Source organism: Aspergillus flavus, chromosome 5 (genome assembly GCF_009017415.1).
Source record: "Aspergillus flavus chromosome 5, complete sequence".
NCBI classification, from domain to species: Eukaryota; Fungi; Ascomycota; class Eurotiomycetes; order Eurotiales; family Aspergillaceae; genus Aspergillus; species Aspergillus flavus.
Window position 1 is genome coordinate 2,820,654 of NC_092408.1, and position 25,174 is coordinate 2,845,827.

At 48.8% G+C, this 25,174-nt stretch overlaps 16 protein-coding genes across 16 annotated transcripts; 7 read left to right on the top strand and 9 right to left on the bottom strand.

Annotated features, from left to right (window-relative positions):
* Positions 1 to 185: 185 nt before the first annotated feature.
* On the bottom strand, positions 186 to 875 carry F9C07_8718 (U2 snRNP splicing factor, small subunit; the record flags this gene model as incomplete). The annotated part of the gene is made up of 2 exons (XM_041293101.1): positions 186 to 514; positions 575 to 875. The coding sequence occupies 2 exons, from the start codon at positions 873 to 875 to the stop codon at positions 186 to 188; spliced, it is 630 nt and encodes a 209-aa protein (XP_041147922.1).
* Positions 876 to 982: 107 nt separating this feature from the next.
* Positions 983 to 1,617, top strand: F9C07_8719 (uncharacterized protein; the record flags this gene model as incomplete). The annotated part of the gene is made up of 2 exons (XM_071511815.1): positions 983 to 1,062; positions 1,512 to 1,617. 2 exons carry the CDS (start codon positions 983 to 985, stop codon positions 1,615 to 1,617), a joined length of 186 nt encoding a protein of 61 aa, XP_071364515.1.
* An 82-nt stretch (positions 1,618 to 1,699) lies between these two features.
* F9C07_1680061 (uncharacterized protein) lies at positions 1,700 to 2,691 on the top strand. Its single transcript, XM_041286468.2, has one exon. It carries the CDS (start codon positions 2,037 to 2,039, stop codon positions 2,601 to 2,603), a length of 567 nt encoding a protein of 188 aa, XP_041147923.1. The 5' UTR covers positions 1,700 to 2,036; the 3' UTR covers positions 2,604 to 2,691.
* An 89-nt stretch (positions 2,692 to 2,780) lies between these two features.
* On the bottom strand, positions 2,781 to 3,857 carry F9C07_2072388 (chaperonin 10-like protein; the record flags this gene model as incomplete). Its single annotated transcript, XM_041286474.2, has 1 exon — positions 2,781 to 3,857. The coding sequence occupies one exon, from the start codon at positions 3,855 to 3,857 to the stop codon at positions 2,781 to 2,783; it is 1,077 nt and encodes a 358-aa protein (XP_041147924.2).
* A 257-nt stretch (positions 3,858 to 4,114) lies between these two features.
* F9C07_8721 (uncharacterized protein) lies at positions 4,115 to 4,591 on the bottom strand (the record flags this gene model as incomplete). The annotated part of the gene is made up of 1 exon (XM_071511816.1): positions 4,115 to 4,591. One exon carries the CDS (start codon positions 4,589 to 4,591, stop codon positions 4,115 to 4,117), a length of 477 nt encoding a protein of 158 aa, XP_071364516.1.
* A 339-nt stretch (positions 4,592 to 4,930) lies between these two features.
* F9C07_2214408 (uncharacterized protein) lies at positions 4,931 to 6,161 on the top strand (the record flags this gene model as incomplete). The annotated part of the gene is made up of 4 exons (XM_071509671.1): positions 4,931 to 5,267; positions 5,347 to 5,494; positions 5,553 to 5,841; positions 6,009 to 6,161. The coding sequence occupies exons 1-4, from the start codon at positions 5,210 to 5,212 to the stop codon at positions 6,159 to 6,161; spliced, it is 648 nt and encodes a 215-aa protein (XP_071364517.1). The 5' UTR covers positions 4,931 to 5,209.
* Positions 6,162 to 6,701: 540 nt separating this feature from the next.
* On the bottom strand, positions 6,702 to 8,809 carry F9C07_2285094 (protein containing a U1-type Zn-finger and implicated in RNA splicing or processing). Its single transcript, XM_041293104.2, has 4 exons — positions 8,562 to 8,809; positions 8,428 to 8,501; positions 8,180 to 8,360; positions 6,702 to 8,117 (listed from the first exon to the last, which is right to left on the bottom strand). The coding sequence occupies exons 1-4, from the start codon at positions 8,613 to 8,615 to the stop codon at positions 7,386 to 7,388; spliced, it is 1,041 nt and encodes a 346-aa protein (XP_041147926.1). The 5' UTR covers positions 8,616 to 8,809; the 3' UTR covers positions 6,702 to 7,385.
* On the bottom strand, positions 8,810 to 11,713 carry F9C07_2285095 (actin-domain-containing protein). The gene is made up of 3 exons (XM_041293105.2): positions 11,574 to 11,713; positions 10,077 to 11,505; positions 8,810 to 10,020 (listed from the first exon to the last, which is right to left on the bottom strand). Exons 1-3 carry the CDS (start codon positions 11,601 to 11,603, stop codon positions 9,431 to 9,433), a joined length of 2,049 nt encoding a protein of 682 aa, XP_041147927.1. The 5' UTR covers positions 11,604 to 11,713; the 3' UTR covers positions 8,810 to 9,430.
* A 463-nt stretch (positions 11,714 to 12,176) lies between these two features.
* On the bottom strand, positions 12,177 to 12,903 carry F9C07_8724 (negative cofactor 2 complex subunit beta; the record flags this gene model as incomplete). The annotated part of the gene is made up of 4 exons (XM_041293106.1): positions 12,177 to 12,296; positions 12,363 to 12,622; positions 12,788 to 12,814; positions 12,882 to 12,903. 4 exons carry the CDS (start codon positions 12,901 to 12,903, stop codon positions 12,177 to 12,179), a joined length of 429 nt encoding a protein of 142 aa, XP_041147928.1.
* Positions 12,904 to 13,710: 807 nt separating this feature from the next.
* On the bottom strand, positions 13,711 to 14,636 carry F9C07_8725 (putative dehydrogenase; the record flags this gene model as incomplete). Its single annotated transcript, XM_041293107.1, has 4 exons — positions 13,711 to 13,747; positions 13,795 to 14,165; positions 14,224 to 14,537; positions 14,597 to 14,636. 4 exons carry the CDS (start codon positions 14,634 to 14,636, stop codon positions 13,711 to 13,713), a joined length of 762 nt encoding a protein of 253 aa, XP_041147929.1.
* A 379-nt stretch (positions 14,637 to 15,015) lies between these two features.
* Positions 15,016 to 15,787, bottom strand: F9C07_2234432 (uncharacterized protein; the record flags this gene model as incomplete). Its single annotated transcript, XM_041286476.2, has 2 exons — positions 15,016 to 15,544; positions 15,600 to 15,787. The coding sequence occupies 2 exons, from the start codon at positions 15,785 to 15,787 to the stop codon at positions 15,016 to 15,018; spliced, it is 717 nt and encodes a 238-aa protein (XP_041147930.2).
* Positions 15,788 to 16,919: 1,132 nt separating this feature from the next.
* Positions 16,920 to 18,299, top strand: F9C07_8726 (Alpha/Beta hydrolase protein; the record flags this gene model as incomplete). The annotated part of the gene is made up of 1 exon (XM_041286469.1): positions 16,920 to 18,299. The coding sequence occupies one exon, from the start codon at positions 16,920 to 16,922 to the stop codon at positions 18,297 to 18,299; it is 1,380 nt and encodes a 459-aa protein (XP_041147931.1).
* A 231-nt stretch (positions 18,300 to 18,530) lies between these two features.
* Positions 18,531 to 19,362, bottom strand: F9C07_8727 (dehydrogenase with different specificitie; the record flags this gene model as incomplete). The annotated part of the gene is made up of 2 exons (XM_041293108.1): positions 18,531 to 19,196; positions 19,249 to 19,362. The coding sequence occupies 2 exons, from the start codon at positions 19,360 to 19,362 to the stop codon at positions 18,531 to 18,533; spliced, it is 780 nt and encodes a 259-aa protein (XP_041147932.1).
* Positions 19,363 to 19,930: 568 nt separating this feature from the next.
* Positions 19,931 to 21,255, top strand: F9C07_8728 (FAD dependent oxidoreductase superfamily; the record flags this gene model as incomplete). The annotated part of the gene is made up of 2 exons (XM_041293111.1): positions 19,931 to 20,385; positions 20,439 to 21,255. 2 exons carry the CDS (start codon positions 19,931 to 19,933, stop codon positions 21,253 to 21,255), a joined length of 1,272 nt encoding a protein of 423 aa, XP_041147933.1.
* An 853-nt stretch (positions 21,256 to 22,108) lies between these two features.
* F9C07_8729 (pyrroline-5-carboxylate reductase) lies at positions 22,109 to 23,013 on the top strand (the record flags this gene model as incomplete). The annotated part of the gene is made up of 2 exons (XM_041293112.1): positions 22,109 to 22,136; positions 22,187 to 23,013. 2 exons carry the CDS (start codon positions 22,109 to 22,111, stop codon positions 23,011 to 23,013), a joined length of 855 nt encoding a protein of 284 aa, XP_041147934.1.
* Positions 23,014 to 23,448: 435 nt separating this feature from the next.
* Positions 23,449 to 24,896, top strand: F9C07_8730 (putative proline oxidase Put1; the record flags this gene model as incomplete). The annotated part of the gene is made up of 2 exons (XM_041293113.1): positions 23,449 to 24,002; positions 24,056 to 24,896. 2 exons carry the CDS (start codon positions 23,449 to 23,451, stop codon positions 24,894 to 24,896), a joined length of 1,395 nt encoding a protein of 464 aa, XP_041147935.1.
* Positions 24,897 to 25,174: the final 278 nt, after the last annotated feature.

Sequence of the window (25,174 nt, forward strand, 5' to 3'; positions counted from 1 at the left end):
GAAGCTCTAAACTGACAGTCGTTATTGTTCACGTACTCTACAGATAAAAGCTTCAACTGAAGACAATTTGAATGCCATAAATCTCGCAACCAGGGCTTGATATCATAACAGTATAGGAAAAATTACAGTTGACAGAGGTCAATTCCCCAACGCCACATGCAGAACACAAAAAAACAAATCCACACCTAATATCTCCGCCTCGTCGGCTCCGGGCTGGGACTGCGACTAACACTGCGGGCGTCCCTGCCGCGCTCCTTCAGCCATTTCTTCGTGCTCAGGCGCAGTTCACGGTCGAGCTCATTGCTAGGGTCCTTTCGGTGAATGAAATTGCAGAATCCGCCACGCACACAGCCTTCGCCACTATTTAATCGACAGCATGCTTCTCGGAAATCCGTGACCGGCGATAGTTCACAATATATCGGTCGAGCTGCATACCAGCGGGAATTCAAAGCGTCACAGGCCTTTTGCGCATCTTCTTCGTACTTGAATCGGGCATAGACGTTGCCGATTAGATCTGGGGTAATTAGACGTCAGTAGCAGCTCCATGAGTTGAGTATTGGGGACTCCGACTTACGATCATTGTTGTTGTCACACACTACCAATTCCTCTATCTCTCCGTACTTGCACATTTCACACCATACATCCTCGTAGAAAGCATCGAAGTGGTTCTGGAGCTGGCTGGGGTTCATCTTGTTCTTCGGGTCGTACGCCGGGTTCTGGTACATGTTTGGCATCAGGATAGTCTGTGAGTACGAAGGCTTGACATGCTTCCGAGAACATCTGTCGCCGTGTCTGCATGCGCCGATCTTGTAGTAGAACGAACAGTTGACCTTGTCCTGTTCCGTACCGAAGATAGAGGCGAGATAGTTGGCCATTGTTACGAGGCGATGCGCGCGATCGGGTCTTTAAGCTAGGTGTAAAATTTCAAGAGGAACTTCTGGTCAGAATCGAAGGTAAAGGTGATAAAAGACCTGACGAGATTATGTCAGACAAGTTGATCGCGTACCGTGCGGAGATGTCTGGAGAGAGCTATTCCTTGAAGATTCTGGATAGCTCGATCACGTGTGTATCTCCGGCTGACTAACGTTTCCGCCTCAGGTGGCAATCATGCTTCTCAGATTGATTGATGATTGTTAATCCAACGATAATATTTAATAATACTTTTTATAAAGTACAGATAGGCTCGGTCTCTCAAATAGCTGAAAAAACCGTACATATCTCTTTGAATTACAATTGGGGCTTCTATCAGCTGCTCAGCGGCGTCATAAAACGTTCTGTTCATGATCTCCTTTATGAAAAAGGAAAATAAAAACAATAGACTGAATCTATGTGTGGCAGAAGTTGAATATTTTCTACATGACATTAGACATACTTTTCAATGAGAAAAAGTTAGGGTTTATATTGAACTTCATTTATTCACTGAATATATTCTTCTTATATATAGGAGGAGTTGACCTTTTCTTTAGACATTCTCCCAACCCTTCTTGCTTAGGCTATATATAATAGTACAGTCGAAGAGGAGTTAAGGGTTTCATAGGCGTCTTTAACCATTCTTTAGTCCTTTATGTTGCTATCAACAGCCGTACCATTCTTTATCCTGCTCGCAACATATACTAATCTCACAAAGCAGGTCACCAGAAACGTTCATTCTGAATGACGCCTACATAATCGGCTGCATTGTCCAGTAAATGGAGTGTATATACCCCAGATATCGTACATACCTCGGCAAAGATAATCAAGGCTTATACTGGAATTTACTTAGCCTATTTAGCTCTAAGATTGGGTAACTTGAAGAAGGATTGCGCATGCGTTTAGGGGAGACTGTCATTGGCGGGGCTAGTACTAGGGGCAGCCGATATATGGCACATTGCCCGATTTATACGAGTTCATGATAGAGGCTTAGAGCTTAGAGCTTAGAGCTTTCCTTGGCAGGAGAAGCAAAAAAATAAAACCCCTTGGTGCTGTCTTACTTCGTCGTAATCATTTTATTCATTCTGCATAAAGTAGCAGAATTAAAGAAATAAACTATTCCAGTCATGCTCTCCCGCAAACGCCAACGTCCAAGGCCCAGCGCGATAGCTTTCCGCATCCTCCTCTTCGCGACCCTGATCGTAATAATGGTCTACGGCGCCGTCACCCCACACCAAATGTACAAAGTCACAGCCGAATGCGTCCTAATCGGCATCGCGGGACTATCCATGGCCGTGCAGGTTTATATCACCTGGGCCATTTTTGCCTGTTGTCTGCCGTACACACCCTGGGTGGGTATTGCTCTTGACGGAGTTTGTGCATTGGGCTGGATAGGCGCTATTATCGTCCTCTCGTACTGGGATCGTGCGATTGTTTACATGCCGCGGGAGGGAGATCCGAGGGACTGGTCCACGTGTGCGAAGGCGCATACATGGGATAAAGTCCTGACGGACGACGGAATAGGCCTTTGGATCAATATTCTTTGGTGTGAGGCTGAGGTTGATGGGCGCGAGAGGCTGGTTGGGAATGGGGCTGCGCGCCAGCAGTTACATGCGCTTATAGGACTTGCTTCTGTTTCTCTTTTCTTTACGGGATTGATTCTGTGGTGGACTATCAAGAGGCGTAATGATTAGGCTAGAGCTATAATGTGTATAAGGAAATATTACTTGGTGACTAACTCTACATCCTATGAGTTCTTCCTTTTCTTGAGTGAATTGTTGAGTTATCAAAGGGCTTCTGTTGATGCAGAGAACTAATTGAACATGATGATATATTTCTATCCACTATAATGGCAAAGCATAGCAAGTAGCTTATATAGACACGACTAACTTCTTCGCACTAACACCTTCAGCCAACCGATCAATAGCCTCTTGTATACGCTCCAGCCCTTTCCCGACAGCCTCTGACCGCGGCATATACTTTATCCAATCCTCTTCCATGGCTATAGTCAGCCATTTCCAGATGGCCTTTCCAACCTCGCTGTTACCTATGTCAGAGGCGAAGTTTGAGACAATTTGCACTCCTTTTGTTGCCTTTTGCTCTGCACCTGGTATCACTGACGCCACCAATTTCCTCCCACTACACCTGTCGAGGATTTCACACATAGCGTTCAAAGCCGAATCACTCGCAATGGCCCCATAAGCCCCAACCACCTCTTTACCACTCAGGTAAGTCGCAATATCATCAACGAGCGTCGGATCGCTCTGATCAAAACACACACTTGCTCCAAGCCCCTTGACCATCTCATGATTCCTCTTACTCGCCACACCAACAACCTCATAACCAGCGTGAGTAGCCATTTGCACACCACAAGCACCCACACTGCTACTAGCACCCCAAATCAAAAGTGCCTTCCCTCGAGGGGACCTTACACCATGGATAGAGGGCACTTCAAGCCCAAGAGTCTTCTCCGCAAACAAACAACTAGCAGCAGTATTGATCCCCAGCGGTAGCACAACGGCATCCTCATATGCCACCCCATTCGGGATTTTGGCAATGGAAGGCACCTTCAGAACGACATATTCTTGAAAGGCCGAATAACAGTACTTGCCGTCCTTCCTGTCCAATGGACTGGCTGCACCAATGACACGATCACCGGGGGTATACACTTCAGCCAAGGTGGGATGAACTTCCACGACCTCCCCCGCGACATCGCAGCCCAGAATTGCTGGGTAGTCGTTCAAAAGAACACCGAGTTTCTGGATGCCGACGTCGGCTGGATTCACGGCTACCGCTTTGGTTTTGATAACGAGTTCGTTGGCTGAGGGGGTGGTGTATGGTGCAACGTCTATGACGCTGTTGGGTGCTTGTTTGGCCATGAGCCATGATGCGCTGTTGTTGGGAGGCATGGCGGCTTGTTTAATTGGGATTGGATATGACGGCTGCATTATAGAGGACTGGGAAGCAGTGATGATTAACCATGAGCATAGTATCGAATGTCTAGACATAAACCCTAATTTATGAATGCCCATCGTGGAGTATATCTTGAGGGTTTAACAAGAGACCGGAGATAGCGGTGATAGGAATGAGCATCGGTATTATCGGATTTAGGGGATGCCCACCATCAAGTCAGATCTACATACTCGCTACTTGATTTGACGAGGTTATATTAGGACAGTGATTATAGTGGACGGTTGCTATTCTCTCACTTGTCTGACACGGAAGGAGCGTTTGGATTGTAAGGAACAAACAGCCTTGGGCCTTCTTCTTCAACCACCCTCTGCTCCCGGGGCTCCATCTCAACTGTCTCCACCTGCTTAAGTTTTCTATACTTCAAACCACTATCCCCCTTGGTGGCAAGAGCACGCAGAATTGCCGGGAAAGTCTTAGGGTTCGTAATCTCGAAGATATAGTCGATCATAAGATACCCCCAGTAATAACGACGTCCTGACTTGATTATATGCTGCATATCTCCAGAATCTCGGGTTCCCATCACTAGAAGTTTGATATCTCGCAGTCCATGGCATTGGGCGAGATCGGCCTCTCCAGAACCAGGAGAAAAAAATTCCTCAAGCTCAGATGGGTCGTTGGTCCACCCTTCTGGCATGTTCTTAGCCTGGGCGCTGGTCAGGCTCGGTTTTGTAGTTCTACGGTGTTCACTATGACTTACAGGTATTCCCATGGTGGACAGGCAGAAATATCCCTAGGCTGTCTACCTAAGGCGTTGCTCGTAGAGGATAGTGGAGGTGTTGAGAGATCGCCTGTAGCTTTGTTCCCAGTAACTCAGATTGGCAGTACAAGTGTAGGATTTTGATCAGGTCAAAGAGGGGTAGAATATGAATCTTAAACAAGAAGCTCTCGATTGTAGCATTTATAAAGAAATATTTACTTACCTTATTTTTATTAACTGAAGACAGTTTGTTGGCGTCATTCAATAGATTGACGTAGTGACTACCCCCGCATAAGAGTTAATATCTAATCTACGTAATATCTCCGTATGCATGACAATAACAGGCGGAAGTGAACAATGTATGTATATATTCCTTAAATGAATTACTGCAAATCTTTTCACCGCACAAATTCACCTAGAAGTATTCATCTGCCGCCCCCTCCTAGTAAAATCTCCCTCAAATCCCCAAGTCCCCATTCCTTCTCTGCAACTGTAAGGAACAGACCTTACAAGGCCTAGGGACTATATATATCGGTACTAGGGAATGCTGTTTGAGGGAACAATCAAAAATTGTGTTCATTCTACCCTGTTGGCTAGCGTATCCTAGAAGCGCTATCCCTAACAGCAACCATGTCGTCAATCTCCGAGACACATGAGGTAATAAGCTCAGCAACACAGTTTGCCACAGGTTTTATGGTTCAGGCACATGTTTTGACTTGATATACGAAACGTAATCATATCGGGAGCTTGTGTATACGGACAATCAGGAACTATCTTGTGGGCGAATGCATATCTGCAAGTCACACTTCGGCCTAAGACGAAGGCCCCTTACATTGAACTCGTGGACTGGGGAGGAAAGGTGATTAGAGCAACGGAAACTGTTTTCCTACCTGAATATCGGCCTGAGTTAAGCAGGTTGGAACAGCGTGGAGTCTATTCATGTTAATACTGAGCTCGCAAACATTCTCCTTAGATGGATTAGAACCAAATCTCCAGGTGCTGAATTCGAAAATGGGGTGGAACTCCTCTCGTGCAGTGCAGACTACACCCTACAATTCCATTTGGCGACTGATGCGTCTATATCCGGTATCGGTGGAGTGCTATTTCAGCTGGTTGATACTCCCGCTGGCGCGGAGGCTGGCCCCGCTACCAGAGCTAAAGAGAGGATTCCCATGTTTCTATCCTTTCGCTTGAACAATGCGGAAACAACATACTCAAACCCGGAAAGAGAATGTCTCGCAGTCGTCCGATGTTTGGCGGACGTACAATGGATTGTTGCAGGCAGCGAATATGTCCACTATTATATACACTGATCACATCGCGCTGAAGTCCATCCTGATTAATGGTTCAAATAACCAACGAATGCAGCAATGGGAGAACCGTCTGGGGGAATACGATGAAGAAACTCATTGACCAACATCACCGTCAGTTCACAAACGCCCTTTCGCTGTCAATCTCGTGGGAGGATGACAACACAAATGCCCTTAAAGACATTGATAATTTCCAGGCGATACTCCGTCTCTTCAACTACCCAAAGGAGGAAGAATATGTGATCCTAGTCGACACAGATAAGCCTGGTTGAAGCCAGACTTTTCTCTTCAACCAAACACCATCCGTACGCCAAAGTTTGTGGTTGAGACTGGATGGAGCGAAGCGTGGAGTGGACTACAAGATGATATGAGCTTATTACTTATAGGCGGAGCTAGGGATGTTGGTAGGGTGCTATTGTTGAAGTGGCAAAAGGTTGATAACTCGAACAGGGTCCGAGGCAAGCAGAGCTCTATGGTGTGGATCATGCCGGGGATCACCGAACAGCTCAACTGCCGCACGTTTAAGACTATGACTATGAAATCATATCGCCGGCCTTTGAACAACGATAAAATAAGCCGACTCTAGTATTATGGCTTCCAGGTGCCCTTGTTCGCCGGCGAGGATATGACTGAAAAGGTTAATAGTTTTATTGAATCGCTACACCGGCTTAAGGATGAACTTAACATAGTGATTAGAAGAGTTACTTAATATAATAATAAGGTAGGTAATTGTGATAATGATTATAGATTATATGCCGAAGTTATTTTTCGGAGGAATAAACTTGATATGGTATTCGAGTATAAGCTTTTTTCCTGGCCCTATCACTGCCTTGATTTACCCCTAACGATAAGTACGTGATTGTGAAAGGTGGTAAGATATGCTGCCCAAGTACGTGAAGGTGGTCATGGCTGGGGAGTTTTACCTGCTGTAATACCGCTCGCCGATCCATGGCGATCTTAGGGCTCAACTAGAAGGACTTGAAGTTGAATTGAGTGTTTAATTTTGTGTTGTGACTATGTAAGGTATCAGTTACTTTTGGTACATAGAAATATGAACAGTAGGGACGATTCAAGACGATTGAGATTATTTAACATGCAGAGCATAAAGTACATCATTTCTTCTAATGACTAGAGACATGCCAGGGTCCAAAGCAACCGTTCATAAAGTCGCTGCAAAGTATATCCTTGCTTAGGAACAGAGTAAATTAACATAAATATCTTTTTGGGTATCATTGTTTCGTGGTTTGCCATATAATATTTTCCGGCAAAAAGGACGTCTCCGCAAACCGAGCAGTGTCACACCATATATCATAATGGAAGTGATTACTCTCCGCAACCGCGTGGTTGCGGTCCGGACAAGTCTGGTGACATTTAACTATCATAATCAGATTCCACGGGGATGCATGGGATCGGTGTGACCTGTGAGACGATATTCCTCGAGAATCCAAGTTGCTATTGGACGTTTGTGAAGGAGAAAGGAGACTGATAAGTCGACTTCAGGTCAACTTCGGGCGCTTGGGATTCGGCATTCCAAATCCTCCACGCATGCGCTTCTTCTCCATTGCCTCCATTTCCTGCTTCATGATTCTCTCCTGCTCACTCATCTTCTTGGGAGCTTCCATCACGGGGCCCTTCTTCCCGGCAAGTGGGTTCTTCTTCGCTGCAGCAGCAAACACATTCTTTGGTTTCTTGTCACCCAATGACATCGACAGCTTAACTGCCGGCTTTGGCGCATCCTGAGCAGGAGCAGGAGCAGCAGCAGCCGGGGCCGGGGTCGGGGCTGAGTCCGGAGATGCAGAAGCAGCGGCAGGCTCCGGCGTCGCCGAGGAAGCGGCGTTATCCTTTTCCTCGGGAGACTGTGGTTTCGGCGATTCGGTCTTCGAGTCGCCATTCGCCTTCGAACCAAAGCCAATATTAAGTTTGACTTTCTCGCCCTCCTTCCTCTGCAAATTCCTCGCTTCAGGGTCTATTTCTTCCTCCTTGTCCGCATTCTGTCTCGCGCGCTCAACCTGCTCCAAAATCTGTCGTTGCTCCCTCTCCTCATCACCACGATCCTGACGCTCTTTCTTCATAAGCGCCTCTCTCCGCCTCATCGCCTCCGGACTCCGGTCGATATACGCAATAAAAAGACCCTTCTCCGTCTCCTCAACGCGACACAGCCCTTCCCGTCCCAGATAAGCCACAAACTGTGTAAGGCTCTTCCATTTCGTAGCGTTTAAATGTATGTGCTATACGCATCCATTAGCCCCATCCAACACGAACCGCAGGTTAGAGAATAAAAGAAACTCACCGTCTTATCCGCAACTATAGTCTGGTAAAATATGTTCGCATGGATAGCTTTTTCTTGGTGAGACGTCCTCAACTGAGTAAGGAAGTTATTCAAAAACTCCTTGCTGTACTCCTCGATATATTTTCTCGGATCCTCGCCAACTAAAAGTGCGTTTCTCACGTGGCTTTCGCTCTGGGTGTGACTGTATTTCAGAAATTGATGATTAGTATACTGAGGGCAATGCGAGAAGGAGGCGATGTTTCACTTACCATTTAAATCCGTTCTCATCTCGACATTGCTTCTCGCACATCTGACAGTACCATCGGAGTCGCTGAAGTCCTTTCTGTGTTTGGTTAGTACGTTTTCATTATTGGATGATTGCTTTGGGTTACATGGGACGTACGGATTTGATCTTGTTGCTGATGGCTTTTGTGCTTCCTGCTTCTGCGCGCGGCATTTTGGGTGATTTTGTGCAGCGTAGGTCTGCAAATAAACTGCGATTCTTAAGGGAGATACAGTGAGAGCTCTACGGCTCAGGTGAAATGCGTGTGTATCAACTGTTCGTTCAGTCTTTCTTGGCCGTATAATTTAATATCATGGGAAAGTCGCGACAGCGGAGACAGGCTGAGGCGGAAATAAGATAAGCATCCTTATCCTGGTCACGTGGTGCTCTAGAAAGGTCGCTATCCCGATTGGGTTAGTTCAAATCTGGTTTAAAACGCCCTCATGCCGGGCAGATTAAAGCCCTACTACTGTGGTAGGGTGCCTAAAGATCGCGTGTGGAACTGTCAGAACCACTGTGGCAAGAGTATCACCGCCCGTCTGAGGTCGTATTATATTTTTGCATATAGCCGGCAAAATTCGTAGAGGGAAACGATATACGAACACTCCCACAGGGATCAGCACGATCTTTTCGCACTCTGCCACAGTAACTCGCAGGAGATACAAAGGACCTAGTCGGGTATGGATCTGGTAGTGGCGGAACAGTTCGATTACAGTAATCTTGGATTAAAAAAATAGTCATGTTTAGCACTATACCTAGGAATGCCGACCAGACTCCACCTATCCTACCGCATCCTGAAGGGTTGCTTTTCTAATCAAGGACGCCATCACGTAGAATACAATAACCATCTGTGAAAAGACCAAGTATGATGTTCAACAAAGCTCCAACGCATTGGACAAGCACATGGGGAAAACATTTTCGTGTTGAATTCAACCCTGTTTGACATAAGACAAAGTGCTGAATTCATATACTAATTCTATTAAGGACAATCACATGGAATATTCATGGATTGCAGAGGGCCCATTCTCATTATACTCCACACGGGTCATGAACCCCTTACTGAGACCTTGATCAATAACGAAAACAACCTTAGAAGCAACTTGGGCTCCTAGGAATACCGCTTCCTCCATACCGTGACCGCCACTGGGCGCACCTGGGCCACCAGGCCCAGCGTTGGGCCCGTTGTTCATTCCTGCAGACCCGCTGGTCCCAGGAACGTTGGAGTTGCCGTGCTCCTTCCACTCCGGGAAGTACTCTGGGGGCTTCAGGGTCTTGACGGAGGTTGGGGTCTGAGAATGGCCAGTTGAGCGATAGTGGGAAGCCATCGAAGGATCCATTGATGGGGTTCCTGGCATATTTCCAGCCGTCGGGTTGTTCGAATGTGTTGCAGCAACAAGCAGGGGGTTCACTCCGTGGCCAGGAGTATTAAAAGGTCCGGTTTGACCAGGTGCGGGAGTGTTGGTACCTCCCGTCGGCATGGGGGTGGAGAAATTGGAGGGGAGCTCAGAAGTGAAAATGGTGGCAGATGGCGAGAGAACATACTTTTGTGTGATGGTGTTAAGCAGAGCTTGGGTGAATCCTACATCCGTTGATTAGCGAATCTAGCCATACGAGGTGACAAAACAAGGTACATACCCTTGATCTTACTGCCGTTACCAACAACGACCAACGAATCCCACAGTTCGCTGCGCTTGCTGGCGTCTGGTACAGAAAGGATAGTATGGTGGATTTGTGTTGCAATATCTTCAAGGATATTGCTGGTTAAACGTTCCCCAGTTTTTTGCTTTGGAGTGGCAGACAGGAAACGCTCAACGCCGACTTCGATCTCTCGTGTCTGGCGGATGTATCGTGGAGGAGCGTTGGGCGCGTCTTTTTCCGGCTCCAATCGCGCGTATTCCTCGTATTGGAATGAGGCCTTCTCTTTCTTGGAGTTGGGAAGACGAATAGGCTTCCCACTTTGGTCAACCGAGCCCTTTTTGGAACTCGACTTCTCCGCTTTCTCTTTTTCTCTGTTTGCTAGGAACTCGCTGGTGTTGCCGCTGACAATAGCTGCAACATCCAGCACGCCCTCATCTTCATCTTCTCCATTGGTGCCTTCCGGGCCAGTTTGAGTGCCTTCACCAGGGCCGCGGGGAACGGCATCATTGGGACCTCCGTCTTGTCCTCCCGTAGAAGCTGCAGCGGCAGGGTTAGGGTTCTGTCGTGCGGTGGCAGCGGTGCCAGGCAAGGGCGTTCCAGCAGGTAGAATTTCGGTAATGTTACTCCTCTTCAACTGCTCGCACATCTCTCTTGTGAAGCCCTTCGACCCCAGCAGCTCTTGAAGTCTGTCCGTCATGTAATCTCCACCACAACCTTCCAGGGCAATCCCTCGTCCATGCTCATTGACAAGGAAATCCGTGACGGCGGTGACATCCACTTTCCCTTTGCCAACGTCGACAACCGCCGCAGTCGAGGTACCGTATCCATAGCAAATGGCGAGAGCGGAATCCATCATGCAGAAGGCGGGCGTCTTGAACTTCTCAAACACAAACTGTGTGATTGCCTCGCGGTCGCGTGCTGACCAGGCCGGTTGGGAGATAAGCATAATCGGCGTGTGAAATGGGGGACTGAGGGTATTGTGAACATGTGTTAGGAGAGCAAAGAAACACGGCCAGTCGACAATGTGCCCATTCTCGAGGGGGTAGATAGCCCCCTCATCCGATGTAACGTCCTCCTCGTAGAAGATCTGCTGGGCCTCCTTTTTCGTCTCCCCGTTGGTTTCCTGGCCCTCAGCGGGCTCTTTCTTGTCCTCTTGTTCTCCATTCTCGGGCTTGGGGGCGGCCTCATTGTTGCCTGTGGCTTCTGGAGCGGAGGTTTCCGCATCTTTCATCTCCACATCCTCCTTGGGCGCGCTTGTCCCATTGCTAGGTTTCCCATCCTGTCGTCGCTCGCGGATCTTGTATGGTTCAAATTCACCCTTCTTTTCGGCAGGGAACATCCGCGTGGGAAAGCGATAGCGAGCGGGTGTGAATGATTCGGGAAGACCCAGTTGCGCCAGGGTCACCTGCGAGCCTGGCGCGATTATCTAGAGGGACGGGATTAGTACCAGGTGATACCGGATCCCGGGACCACAGTGAATGGCGGGTGACGTACCAAAATGTGTTCATCTTTGAAAGGCGGCATGGTGGACGATGAAGCTTGGGGAATCGTCGCAATGCTTTCGCGGCCTCAGGATGCTCCGCGGTGTTTGCAGCCGGCGACACTTTGCGCGCGGGAGGTTGGGCTGCTTCCCGTTTGGGCTAAGCGCGCCCGTCACGTCTGTGCTTCCACTTAAAGAGACAACTCAATCTACCATTGCTACTGTATAACACAAAGGACGACAATGCATACAATGTGCCTATTGATAGGATTATTGCATGTCGGGCCCTAAAATGATCATGCCTCACTATCACGGATTTCTTTATCTACCGCAAATATGAAAGGTACAGTGATATCGTAAATTTACAACCCATACACCATTAGTATTACATACGTCCAAGTATTCATGAACTGAATGGCGAAACTCGAGAAATCAATGCAACTATACTTATGGAAGAGAAGAACTAAAAGACCAACCAACCCGTTCAGAAACCATGGTTTCAATCCCAGACAACCTAAACTCCAAGATTTCTCATCCGAAAGGCAAAACTCCGAACCCATTCCCTCTATGACCAGCAAGAGTCAAACACATTTCATATTCATGTCCAACCCAGACATTTACTCCGGGGCAGCGTGATACTTCTCCGTAGCAGAGCGAAACAGCTCCTGTTGCTGTCGTAACAGCTCCTCTTCCGACAGTCCACTCTGCTCCATCTTGCTTTGTTTCTTTTCTCGCGACTATAATGCAATACATCCGTTAGCAGGTCCGTTCCACTAGAGACAGCAGATGGTGATACAACCCACCTTTAACTGCTCCTTATGCTCCTCTGCCACAGCAAGGACATCCGGGATATAATCGCCAAAACCAAGATCACGCAGAGCCCGCTCTACATGCTCACAGGCGATTGTTTTCTTGGCCTCTTTCTCGCTGATGTCATTGGCTTCGGAGGAGATCAAGGTGATGAATTCGACGCAGCATTCCATAAGGAGATCGCGAGCATCTTTGGAAAAGGTCTGGCCGGAAGAAGGAGGTAGAATTTCGGTGATAATTTTTTGGACCGTCGCTAAACAATCGCGATCAGTTAGGATGGGGTGCGTGGGCAGTAGGTACGTCGAGACGTTGCGTCGCCATCCTCAAGCGACAAGGTACGCGTAGTCGCGACATGGAGCATAACAACACTCGGGCGAGGAGCGTGAAATAATCAAAACTGAGTGACTCGGATGCATACCTTTAGGAAGCGACAGGTCATCGTTCGCTGTAGTAGATCGGCAGTCAGCACTATTCGGACAGCATGCGCCAAGACTCAGGAACACAATACTTACAACTGAACTCGCGATCTGACATGATGTCCTTCGTTTAAGTAAGATGGTTGGAAAGGAAACACGCTCGCACACACAAAAAAGACGTCGTCAAGGTGAAGGATCACTTTTTTTTCCCAATGCGCGGGGACTATACTTACAATAAATAGTAGCGTCGATCGAATGCCAGACACGGACTGCGTCGGCACGGAACAACCAGTGGGTACTGGCGGCAGAATCCTACCGCTTTGGGGACTACTTCTTGGCTCTGCAGCTTTTTTTTTCCCTTTTCTTTTCCACACACGCTTTTTCCCACAACAATGGGAAGCGAGAATGTCCTTGTGATGTTGAGGAATTCCAGAGTTTCAAACTCCAGCTGTGTGCAGCACTAACATAAATGGTATGTTTATTTGCTTTCCTCCATTCCTTCTACTACAATGATGAACCACGTTGTCGCCCCTATCATACCTTTCATGGTGACGTACACTGTCCAAGCCAAACGGACTACTGAAAATTATTTACCTTCCTTTATTGTGTCGTGAAGAAATTTTGTGACCTTCACTAACAGTCCTGAAGTAATTTAGGAATTTCAATGGCTTATAAGTCGGACCACCTTGCGATGAACCTGCTATGACAAGGTAAGCTTCAAGCTTTTTTCTCATATCCACAACTTTGTATGATGAACAAATACACATTCCATGCTAAGTATGAAGGTGCTCTGCATCTAATGCTTATGAAAATGTACCTGCTTTTCATCTTTCGGCTGATTACTACCCCCCTTGGCTATTCTATGTCTATCATCCTGTCATATGGCGGTTTGTGCTAACTGTCTGTCAAGCTGATAGTTTGTAATTTACGCCTGGAAGGCTTCAAGAGCCTTGTCGTTCCATCTGTTTGGGTCAGCTTTGCCGTAGGATAAAGGGTTGTAGAAACTTACGATAGAAATTTACCGGACAATTCCTTGGGGCCATCAAGCACCAACTTGGCCATGACATGACCGGGCTGTTCGGGCTTGAGGAGTTTTCCCTCCTTGTGGACCGTAGTAAACTTGGAATGGACCTGAGGTTCCAGCGTTGTAGCATGGTCTTCTCTCAGCTCCCGCTGCATCTCGGTGTCAACCATTCCGGGCCGAATAGAGATCGTCGTAACGTCAGGCTCTTCCTCGCCCAAGCTAAGCGCAAGGTGGTTCATCGCTGCCTTAGTTGCGCCATACAGACCCCAACCTCGGTAAGCCGACACGGCAGCACCGGAAGAAGTGAAGACAAGCTTGCCCTTCGTCTCGCGAAGCGCGGGAAGACCAGCTTTGATCTGCCCAACACATTAATGTCCATCCACCTTGAAACGCTGCTCGGGACTTTGAACTCACAAAGGCAACGAAGCTGATGAAGTTTACGTCGAATCCGTGCTTCCACTGCTCAGGATCGGCTTGGGCAATCTTGCCGACTTGTCCCAGCACACCATGGTTCAGAACCATTCCGTCCAGACGGCCGAACGACTTGAGGGCTAGGTCGACGGCCTTCTGGCCGATGGACAGATCGGCGAGATCGCCATTGAGCACCTCCACCTGTTTGTTGTATTGCTCCTTAAGCTTTTGGAGGGGCTCAACACTGCGAGCTATCACGACGACGTTGTGCGATTGAGGGGAGGTGAGGAGGTACTTTGCGATTGCGAGACCGATACCTACAGTAAATATTTGTTAATAAAGCGGGTATTGATAGTTCTGATGTAGGTTTACTGACCTCTCGAGGCACCGGTGACAATAATTGTTTTGGCAGACATTTTCTGAGGTCGAGTTTATGAGAACAGGCTATAGAATGAGGGAGGGGAGGAGTTGTTTGGTTAGGATTGACTTCGAAGGGACCGAGGCCGAAGATGTGGAAAGCAACGAGCTCCCATTGGCGGTGATGTAATTTCTGCACGAAATGAGGGGCTGATACCTCAGGCACCGACCACCATGTGGGGTCCTGCATCGATAAGCAACTCTATGGATCAATGTTGCTATCTTCCCTATCTTTCCAATCGTGGAATTCAATTACTATCTCCACCTCGTCGAAAGAAGAGATCAACCAAGGCCATTCTCAGGAGTCAGATCAAAACTCATAATGTTCAAGGTCCGGACAAGCACAACAGCTCTAACTTGAGTATCGTACAAATGCTCTCATCGAGCGGCCCACGCTTCTTCAATCGCGGACAAAAACTGATCAGCGATGAGAAAGCCTTTCTGCTTCAGCGTGCTAATAAAATCCACTATGCGTCTCCGTTCAGACTTGTATCTCCTCGTCATGCTGACTGTATACAGAGTCGGGGCGTAGAAGATAGCCTCGAGGTATGAATTTTGAAGACCATTTTCTGCATGTTGCAGAGCATTCGTCGCTTGCTCATAACTCATTTGGTGTGTCATTACTGGCAGTTCACAATTTAGAGAAATCCATGCTGAATCGCAAAACATCAGCGAAATATCGACATTGGTGCAGTGATAAAACGCCAACATGACGTTCGTAAGGTTCCTGCCATTTTCGCTAGTGTACCAAAGCAGAGAGGCAATGATATCCCGTTGGAATCGGGACGCAATGCAGGTCAATTCTATCCCCTGGTATTCATGTTCAGATAATCCCCTAGGGGATTTGCCGTTTGGGGGATCCAACTGCAGACACAACTCTTTACTTTTGGTTTTCCAATCTGCCGTCCTGCAATCTGTCAGTCTCGCTCTCGTACAGATCCTAAGAAGGATATACTGCTTACAACCACTGTAACCTAGCCCACATCTCAAGGTCCTCGCAGAAATAGTCCAGGAGCTGTTCATCGGACAATGCTGATGTATCCTGCCCATGCGAAGGCAGATGATCCACCCTCGAACCTAAATCGTGCGAACGAAATGATAGCGCAAATTCGAGGTCTTGCTCTAGGCAAAGAGCCCTCAAGGCATTCATTATACGGGCTAGTCTATGCATTGACCTCAAGAGAGGTGTCATTGGTACGGAAGATTTATCATTTCGCCAAACGAAGGCATGCAACTGGCAAACCCACTCACACCATGATCTGCCTGAGATGTCATCCAGGATCTAGGGTTTGTAAGCTAAGGATCGTAAATTTCTATACTATGTGCAGCCGAGTATTCATTACCTGAACGAAACTTAGCAGAAGAGCACAGGCTAAAAGGACATCCGGTTTGCTATCACTGGCCACCTCTTTGATGCCGAGTGCAACCGACTTCTTTAGTTGGTGCCATTGACTAACTAGGTTTCTTTTCTCGTTCTTCGAGAATGTCAGCAAGTTCGGGTTACAAGAGGCGTAGAAACCCCCCAACAGCGAGACTGTATCTTGGAGTATCTTGTTCTCCTGGATCATTGACGTCATTGTATTGAGAGAAAACACAGTAAGGAGTGTTGGCGAGAGCCCAAGAGCAAAGAAGAATGCATTGGTATAGTGCCCAGACCTGTCCGTGGATAGTGGCTTGCATGGACGTGGGTCAAGGGAAGGATAACTTTGGACAATGGACAACGAGGATCCCGACGTGAATGGCGAGGCACACTCCACTCCCTTTCGCTTGCAGGTGAGGCATGGCCGATATCCGTCACACTAAGTGGATCAGCGTGAATGTGAGGTTCAGAGGGTATGGATACTTTTGCCTACTTTGATATGATCTCTCCGGCAGCGTTGGCACCGGTGACCGAGACGGCGGCTATCATGGGCACCACAGGGCATTATACCGAAATCGACAACTACGAACCGCCATCCAGTGGTCAATTTACCTGTTTTCGACGAGTCGTTCGGAAAGACGAGACGAAGACAGATGCGAAGTCGATACAGAATTTATGCCCGAGGTTCCTGTCCTAGGGTTTGTTTCCCCACTTTCGCGACATCGTTTCCCAAAGCGGAATAGTGGCATCCGGGGTCGAGAGCGAAGCCCTATCTCTACATGGAGATGATGAATCCATATGCGTTGGTCGTCGTTTAAGATCGCTATAAAATATGAGGGTCGTCCCACCTTCTCGGGGAACTTCTGTTATGTCTCGTTCTTTATAGGTAGTCCCTAATCCTCATAGTTCTGTACGGCCAACCATGACAGCATTTACTATACTTCTCGGCTTGGCCGTCCCATCTTTGACTGCTGCAAATGCCGCTGCAAACTTTAACTTATCAATTGCAACCCTTGAGACCTATGGCTGCGATTCTACTTGCCAGGCGGTTTTTGACTATGCGCAAGCCGAGGACCGGACGCTGTTCGGGACTGACTTTGAATTTGGCTTTTATGCCACGGCATCCAATTTCTCCCGATCCCAGCCCGGTGATCTGTTGAAGTTTGAAGCCATTGACCCAGATGGCCTGGATGTTATCAACGGAATGTCTGCCTACCGCTTCCAATATACGTCTCGAGATCTAGACGGGTCCCCCGTTCCGGCTACCGGATTCATCGGAATACCCTATACATCGTTCCGAAAAGACCAAAAGTACCCAACCATCGCCTACGCCCACGGTACCATCGGGGTCTTTGCTGGATGCCCACCATCTACTACCCCAACCCTCTACGACTATACCAGCTGGAGTATCCTCATTGAGAAGGGCTACGCCATCATCGCGCCTGACTATGCTGGTCTCGGAAACAACTACACGGAGCATAAATATCTTAGTTTCCCTGCGCACGCCAATGATCTCTACTATGGTATGGTTGCCGCTCGGAAAGCCTTCCCTGGGCTTTTCACAGATGGGTGGATGGGTGTTGGACATTCTCAAGGAGGCGGCTCCGTCTGGAAGCTTTCGGAGAGCAAGTTGCTACAAACTGGGGCCGCCGGAAAGTATCTAGGTACTGTCGCATTGGCGCCTGCCTCGAAGATTTATGACATGACCCTCCTTGGTGTCGAGTCACTTTCTCAAACCTCCAATTATGCGTCGTACGATATCCTCTATGAGACAATCTGGCTACCCTTCGCCATTGAGCGTGTCTTCCCCGGTATGAGCCGCGCGCCGTTTGCCGAAACACTCCAGAATCGAACAAAAATCGCCGACATGGCGCAAGCCTGTAATTACGGTATCATGTCACTGGCTTATGGACTAAAACCTCTGGATCTCTTTACTTCGGCAATCAAGAACAACACGGACTTCCAGGAGTGGCAAGATATGGTCGCTCCCGCCAATGGTGACAAGGCTGGAGAGCCTATGATGATCATCCAGGGTTTGAATGACACTGCCGTTCTGCCCCAGATCACCGTTAGTTCTTTCCAAGACGCCTGCCGTTACGGGAACGAGGCCCACCTCAGGTTGTATCCCGGAATGGATCATTCTGATGTGCTGACTGCGAGCTCCCCTGAGTGGTTGGCTTTTATCGATGGGCGCTTCGCTGGTTGGAAGACTCCAGGAAACTGCAGCACCATTACACACCAACCTTTTGATGTTGCTCACATGGTTACCGAGCCCGAAGCTGCAGAAATTGCAAGCATCTAATGCTTACTAGGGGTACAGAGGCACGCACATATAGGTAGCCGTGTACATATCAGAACTAGACATAGATGGATACATTATCCATACAATAACTGTCTCTCATTAATAATTGCTATACTCAAATGGAATAATCAACATAGTCTCTTTTAAATTACACCCAAAACCCCATCATTTATAAACAATACAGTCTACTTAACTTCCATCTCCCACCTTCAGATCCCAGCATACCCAGAATCAATACATCGCAAACCCCCCAGAAGCAGCAATCGCCTGCCCAGAAACCCACCGACTCTCCTCAGAAGCAAGCCACGCCACCACCTGCGCAACATCATCAATCGTCCCCACCCGATGCTCAACCGGCGTAGCAGACTTCTGCATCTCCACCAACTCCTTCGGAATATTCTCCAGCAAAGCCGTCTGCACCGGCCCCGGATTAACAGCATTCACCGTATGCCCAGCATCACCCAACTCCGCAGCCCAGCATCGCGTCAAGCCCTCCAAGGCCGCCTTGGACGAGCAATAAATCGACAAATTAGCGAATCCCGCCCGTGCGCCAACTGAACTGATATTGATGATCCGACCGGGTGCACGTAGATGCGGGAGAACAGCCTGCGTCAGAAAGATAGCCCCGCGGACGTTCAGGTCGTAAACGAGGTTGTAGTCTTCCACCGTGAGATCTGAAAGGGGCTTCACTACTTCCACGCCGGCGTTGTTAACCAGGATATCGATGTTGGGGCCGAATGCTTGGATTGAGGCTTCGACGATCGTTTCTCCAGCTGATAGATCGCGGAGATCGGCGCGGACTTTGGCTGCCTTGGAGCCGTTGTTGAAGTTTTTGATTTTCTCGATTAGTTTATCAGCGATGGGTTCGCTGCTCGCTGATGTGTATGTGATCAAGACCTGGTTGAACTGTTAGATAAGAGACGGTGAATGGAGATTAGTGTATACTTACTTTGGCTCCTCGACGGGCTAATTCTTCAGCCAGCCCGGCGCCGATTCCTCTCGTTGCGCCTGTCACAATGGCGACTTTGCCGGCTAGTGTTTGGGGTCTGGGGTCTGCGACCATCTTGGGTCATTGAGTGACGAGTGGATGTATACTTTGTAGCAAGGCTGCGACGTTCATCTAGGGGAGACCATTCGCTATTTATCATCTCCCTTCTGTTCTACATTCCTGACAGTTAACCAATCATAAAGTATATGTACGATGAGTTCCCTGGATTGAAATGACGACCGTCCGACCCGAAGTCATTTTCCCGAAGATATTCGGAATCCTTCACTTGCCGCCTAAGAATCAGGGCATCGATCGAACATCTAGGCTATGACATCATTTTGCCTTAGGAAACACATTCAAAATTATTCATAAAGCATTATACTATAATACTTGCTACGCTTTGCTCCGCTCCCTATCACCCAGCCTCGGATATCTCCTTAGTCCCCGAGAGATAGCATCAACCCCGAAATCCCAATCTCCGCACTTCCCCAATACCCCGCGAGGTAAGATAACACCAATGTAACCCTCCCCGTTGATTACATATCAAGTTCCTATCTACTTTACTCAAACCCAGTAACACATCCCAATCCCAATCCCAACACAAACCACAAGCCCCACAAACAAACCTAAAAACAAACCCAAAATGCCAACCGTAATCCTCGGCGGCGGAATAATCGGCTCCGCAATCGCCTACTACCTATCCGAGACCCATCCACCAGGGGACATCCATATCATTGAATCCTCAACGGAACTATTCAGCTCTGCGTCTGGGTACGCGGCTGGCTTTCTGGCAAAAGATTGGTTTAGCCCGGATGTTGCTTCTCTGGGTGAGCTTTCGTTTGGGTTACATGAGAGGTTGGCTATTGAATATGGTGGGGTGGAGAGGTGGGGGTATATGAAGGGGATGGCTTTGAGTTACGATGCCACTATTAAGAGGGGGAGTGGTAGTCAAGGTGATGAGTGGATGGATAGAGGGGGTAGTCGAGCGGAGATGGCTTCTAGGTCGACTTTGGGGAGTGAGATGGGGGCTCCGGCTTGGTTGACGGTGAGGTCGGGGGTGGAGGTGGAGAGGATTAGTGATGTTGATACTGCGCAGGTGTTTGTATTCTTCTTTGGTCAGGTGTTGAGGTGGTAGGCTGATGGGTATCTAGTGATCCGTTGAGACTGTGTCGGTTTCTGATGGATACGGCTGTATCCCGTGGTGTGCAGCTTCATCACCCGGCTAGGGCTACTTCTCTCGTCACAGACAGTGGCACTCTTACTGGAGTCAAGATGGTCGATCTCGTTTCGCAGGAGGAGTCTACACTTCCGTGTACCCATCTCGTTATTTGTGCGGGGGCTTGGACGTCGCGTGTCTTCGAGGATCTCTTTCCTTCCGCGCAGGTCTCCATTCCCGTCTCGCAGTTGGCGGGGTACTCTCTCGTCCTCCGTTCTCCGAGACATACCCTGGAACACGAGCAACAAACATTCGGAGGTAGATGTCACGCTATCTTCACCGAAAACCCCTTTTCCTGCGGCTTCAGTCCGGAGATCTTCTCGCGACAGGGCGGCGAGATCTACATTGCTGGTCTGAATGATCCAGATATGCCACTACCAGGTCTAGCAGAGGAGTCTCGGAATTTAATCGATCGTGATGAGTTAAGGAGGTTAAAGGCCGTGTCTACCCAGTTAATGGGTAGACTCGTGGATGAGGATGCTGGAGTCACTGACGTAAACATGGATGATTTGGAGGTTCTTCGTGAGGGATTGTGCTTCCGTCCTGTTACCCATCGGGGAACGCCTGTTGTGTGCAGGGTAGATGATGATTTTCTGGGAGATGGACTGAAGACCGATGGTCACGGTGGTATTTTTGTGGCTTCTGGACATGGTCCTTGGGGGATCTCGTTGTCGTTGGGGACTGGGAGGGTCGTGGCGGATATGGTAGAGGGTGTGCGGCCGAGGGCTGATGTGAGTAAGTTGGGACTTTAAATGTAGCTCTCTTGCTGGGGTGCTCGGTATCGTCTTTCTGGTATGTGGGATATGTTTTTTAGTCTCTTAGATGTATAGATAGAGGTCGAGAGGGATACAAAATTATTCCGAGTCGACATGTTGAGTACTAAGCCCTAGAATACGGTAGTAACCATTATATATAACGACTAGCATTATCAGTAACACAACCACGCATAAGGAAAATCGTAAAAAGTCCTTCTAACCAGAGGAAATATCGCCCTAGGTCTCCCATGATGCTTTAATTCCTTCATGAACACCTAGATTACCACCAAATACATGGTACTGCGCAACATATACCACGATCGACCATTTTTAGAATCCCAGATATTCGTGATATTTGAAGTTCGAGATCCTATCCTACAGGGCTCAATAACCTGCCGCCGACTTCTGACCGCCCAGGTAGCCTAGTGGTATAATTTTAGCTGAAATAATCACCGTATATCTTTAGAGGCCCCGCGTTCGATCCGCGGCGCAGAATATTGTTTTTGATTTTTTATTTTTGGTTGACTCTCTACAAAGGATGCCCTATAGAGTTGACCTTCGTTCTTCAAGTGTGCAGCTCACCTAGACGGGAGAAATCAACATAGATTGCCTAATACATGATTCAGCCCAAGATGATAACTGCGCGGCCCAACTATCCACCCATCAACTCAAGGTCCACCACCAGATAGACAACGGCGGCGAAGACGTCCGAAGATAACCAGATCAATGACTCAAGCTCGGAATCTCCGCCCGACAGCTTAAACACAAACACATTCACATCGCAAACCACAAAACACCTCCAACAACACTCACCACAGCTCCAAAGCAAAACAAAACAACCACAACCAAAATGACAACCCTCGCATTTATCGGCTGCGGTAGGCCCACCACCTACCATGTACATGGGTAGAACCACTAACGAAACCAGGAAACATGGGCTCCGCAATCCTAGACGGCCTGCTAGAGGCCACCCGCTCGGAGCCCCAAAAATCCAAAATCGAATACTTCATAGCGACCACCAAGAGCGCGGCCTCAGCCGAGAAGCTTAGCGAGAAATACCGCTCAGATCCATCACGGGTGTTAGTTGCGTCCGGGTCCAACGTTAAAGTCATGGAGCAGTCAGACATCGTCCTGCTAGCGTGCAAGCCTTTCCTGGCGCAGAGTATTCTGTCCGAGCCGGGCGTAGCGAAAGCGTTAAAAGGAAAATTCGTCATCAGCGTTATGGCGGGCAAGACGCCTGCCGAGATCATGGAGTACATCTATGGGGATTCAGCCCAGGCGATGAATAGGCCGGTGATTGTAACGGCCATGCCGAATGTGGCGGCGCGATTGCGCCAGTCCATGACTATTATCGAGGAGAACCCGGCGCTTTCGAAAGATCGGGCGGAGATTCTGACTTGGATCTTTGAGCAGATTGGGACGGTCAAGTTTGTGGCGCCGGATTTGGTCAATGCTGGGTCGATGGTTTCTGGGGCCGCGATGGCGCTCTTGACTCTTGCTGTTGATGGGATTATGGATGGGGCTGTTATGGAGGGTTTCCGACGGCCGGATGCTATGGAGGTGTCGGCGCAAGTGTTGGAGGGGTTGGCTGGGTTGTTGAGGGAGGGCGTTCATCCGGCGGTTTTGAGGGAGAGTATTTCTTCGCCGAGGGGGTGTACTATTCAAGGACTGTATGCTTTGGAGAAGAATGGGGTTCGGGGGGCGTATGCTGAGGCGTTGGTTAGGGGGGTGAAGCATTTGAGGGGAGAGAACTAGACAGATTATGTCAGGATTTGTACGTATGGATGTGACTGTGGGGTATTACATGATTGATTTAGATATGAATATAAAGTTTCAAAATACTGAGTAATCCTCGTGTCGGTGTGTATTCCATCCTGGAAAGTTCAGTATACGTGGACGACGAAGCAAGGAGAAAAGCGCATGTCACCTCCGCGCGGAAACCCTAACCGAGCAAAGATGCGGATGCCCCTCCGACAGCCATCTGTCCAGAGCTTATTCGGTCAACCACGACTATCACCCCAGATCCACGATGATCCTCGCCCAAAGACCAATCGGTCTTCAAGCCGCCATCGTTTCCCCCGGAGCATAAGCGTAGATAGCAGGCATACCCCTCCCACGAGCGAGGGAATCGTAAGATAAATAGTCCAGCATGAGGTCAGACCAGTCCCTATCAGACACAAGACGATCAAAATGAAGCCGAAGGTATTCTGGCCCAGAAAGCCAGAAACGTTCTATTCCGCGTCCAAACCGCTGGCCGATGCTGCGTCGCCCGCTCACAATGCGGCCCTCCATTCGTCGCCTGCCCAGAAGAGGGCGCCTCTCGCGGACTTACCGACGAAGACACTTCTGCGCTCTTTATTCCTGACGTCAGCGATGGCGTCGCCGCTTTTGAAACCCTCTATAGCGGTGCTGAAATATGTGGTGGATTCAAAGTCGCCCCTGCTTAGTCCCTCTAAGAACCCTATCATGAACTACATCCTCCGCGCAACAATCTACAACCACTTCTGCGCGGGTGTTAATGAGACAGAAGTCCGCAAAACAGTCCAGGACATGAAGACTCTGGGCTTCAAGGGCGTCATCCTCGGATATGCGCGGGAATCCGTCGCAAAGGTCGACGCAGCCGGCTCCCACGTGGAGGAATGGAAGAATGCACAAGCCATCGAAGACCGTGCAGTGGACGAATGGAAAGAGGGCAACTTACGGACACTCAGAATGGTCGGAAAAGGAGATTACATGAATATCAAGTATGACCGAACCAAAATAAAATGTGATACGCAACGTATGCTAACACGATTAGATTCACCGGCGCCGGCCCTGCAGCTGTTGAAGCACTCGCCCGCGGTGACCCCGTCCCACCACCACGCATCAAGCAAGCTATTACAGAAATCTGCGAAGCAACTGCAGCCCAGGGATCCCGGTTCTGGATCGACGCCGAGCAACAGATCTTCCAACCAGCCATTGACGCCTGGACCATCGATCTCATGAGACAATTCAACCGCGACGGCAGGGTAGTCGTGCTCAACACCATTCAGGCGTATTTGAAATCGTCCGCCGAAAACGTCCATCGCCATCTAGCTCTCGCCGGAAAGGAAGGCTGGGCCCTGGGAATCAAGCTAGTCCGGGGCGCGTACATTGAACACGATATTCGGGAGAGGATTCATGACAACAAAGCTGACACAGATCGGAACTACAACCACATCGTGGAGAGTCTGCTCTCGCGGCAATCCCCGTTTCAGGACTTACATGACACAAAGTTCCCGGATGCTAGGCTTTTCGTCGCAACACATAATGCGGAGAGCGTCCGGAGGGCATACTCGATTTCGAGACACCGGATTCTCAACGGCTTACCCACGATACCCCTGGAGATGGGCCAGTTGCAGGGTATGGCAGATGAGGTGAGCTGTGGGCTATTGGCCGAATATCGACCGGAGTCCGACGTGCCACTGAGCGGAAAAAGCCCCGTGGAGGCATCTGTGTTCCCTAAGGTCTTCAAGTGTCTGGCGTGGGGGACTACCGAGGAGTGTCTTCATTTCTTGTTGCGTCGGGCGGTTGAGAATCAAGGGGCTGTGGTGAGAACGCAGGACACGGCAGCGGCGATGAGAAAGGAAGCATGGCGTCGGATAGGATTAAGATGGTGAATGCCTTCTACGTCTTCTTTGACGTGCCTTTGACTATTTCAATTGCATGGATTATGTTGTAATGATCGACATGCCGATACTGATTAGCCTGGAAAATCAAAACCCAATAACATTGCATTGACTTACAGCGAATCATCATACAAGATAGAGATAAGTTGGCCACCAGATCCCTGATCATTATGCATGCGACCTGGTTATTAGTAGATTCTGTACGGCAATCTATAATTTTGAACACCATGACTTCATACCATTTATACCACTACCGATATGGATTGTTG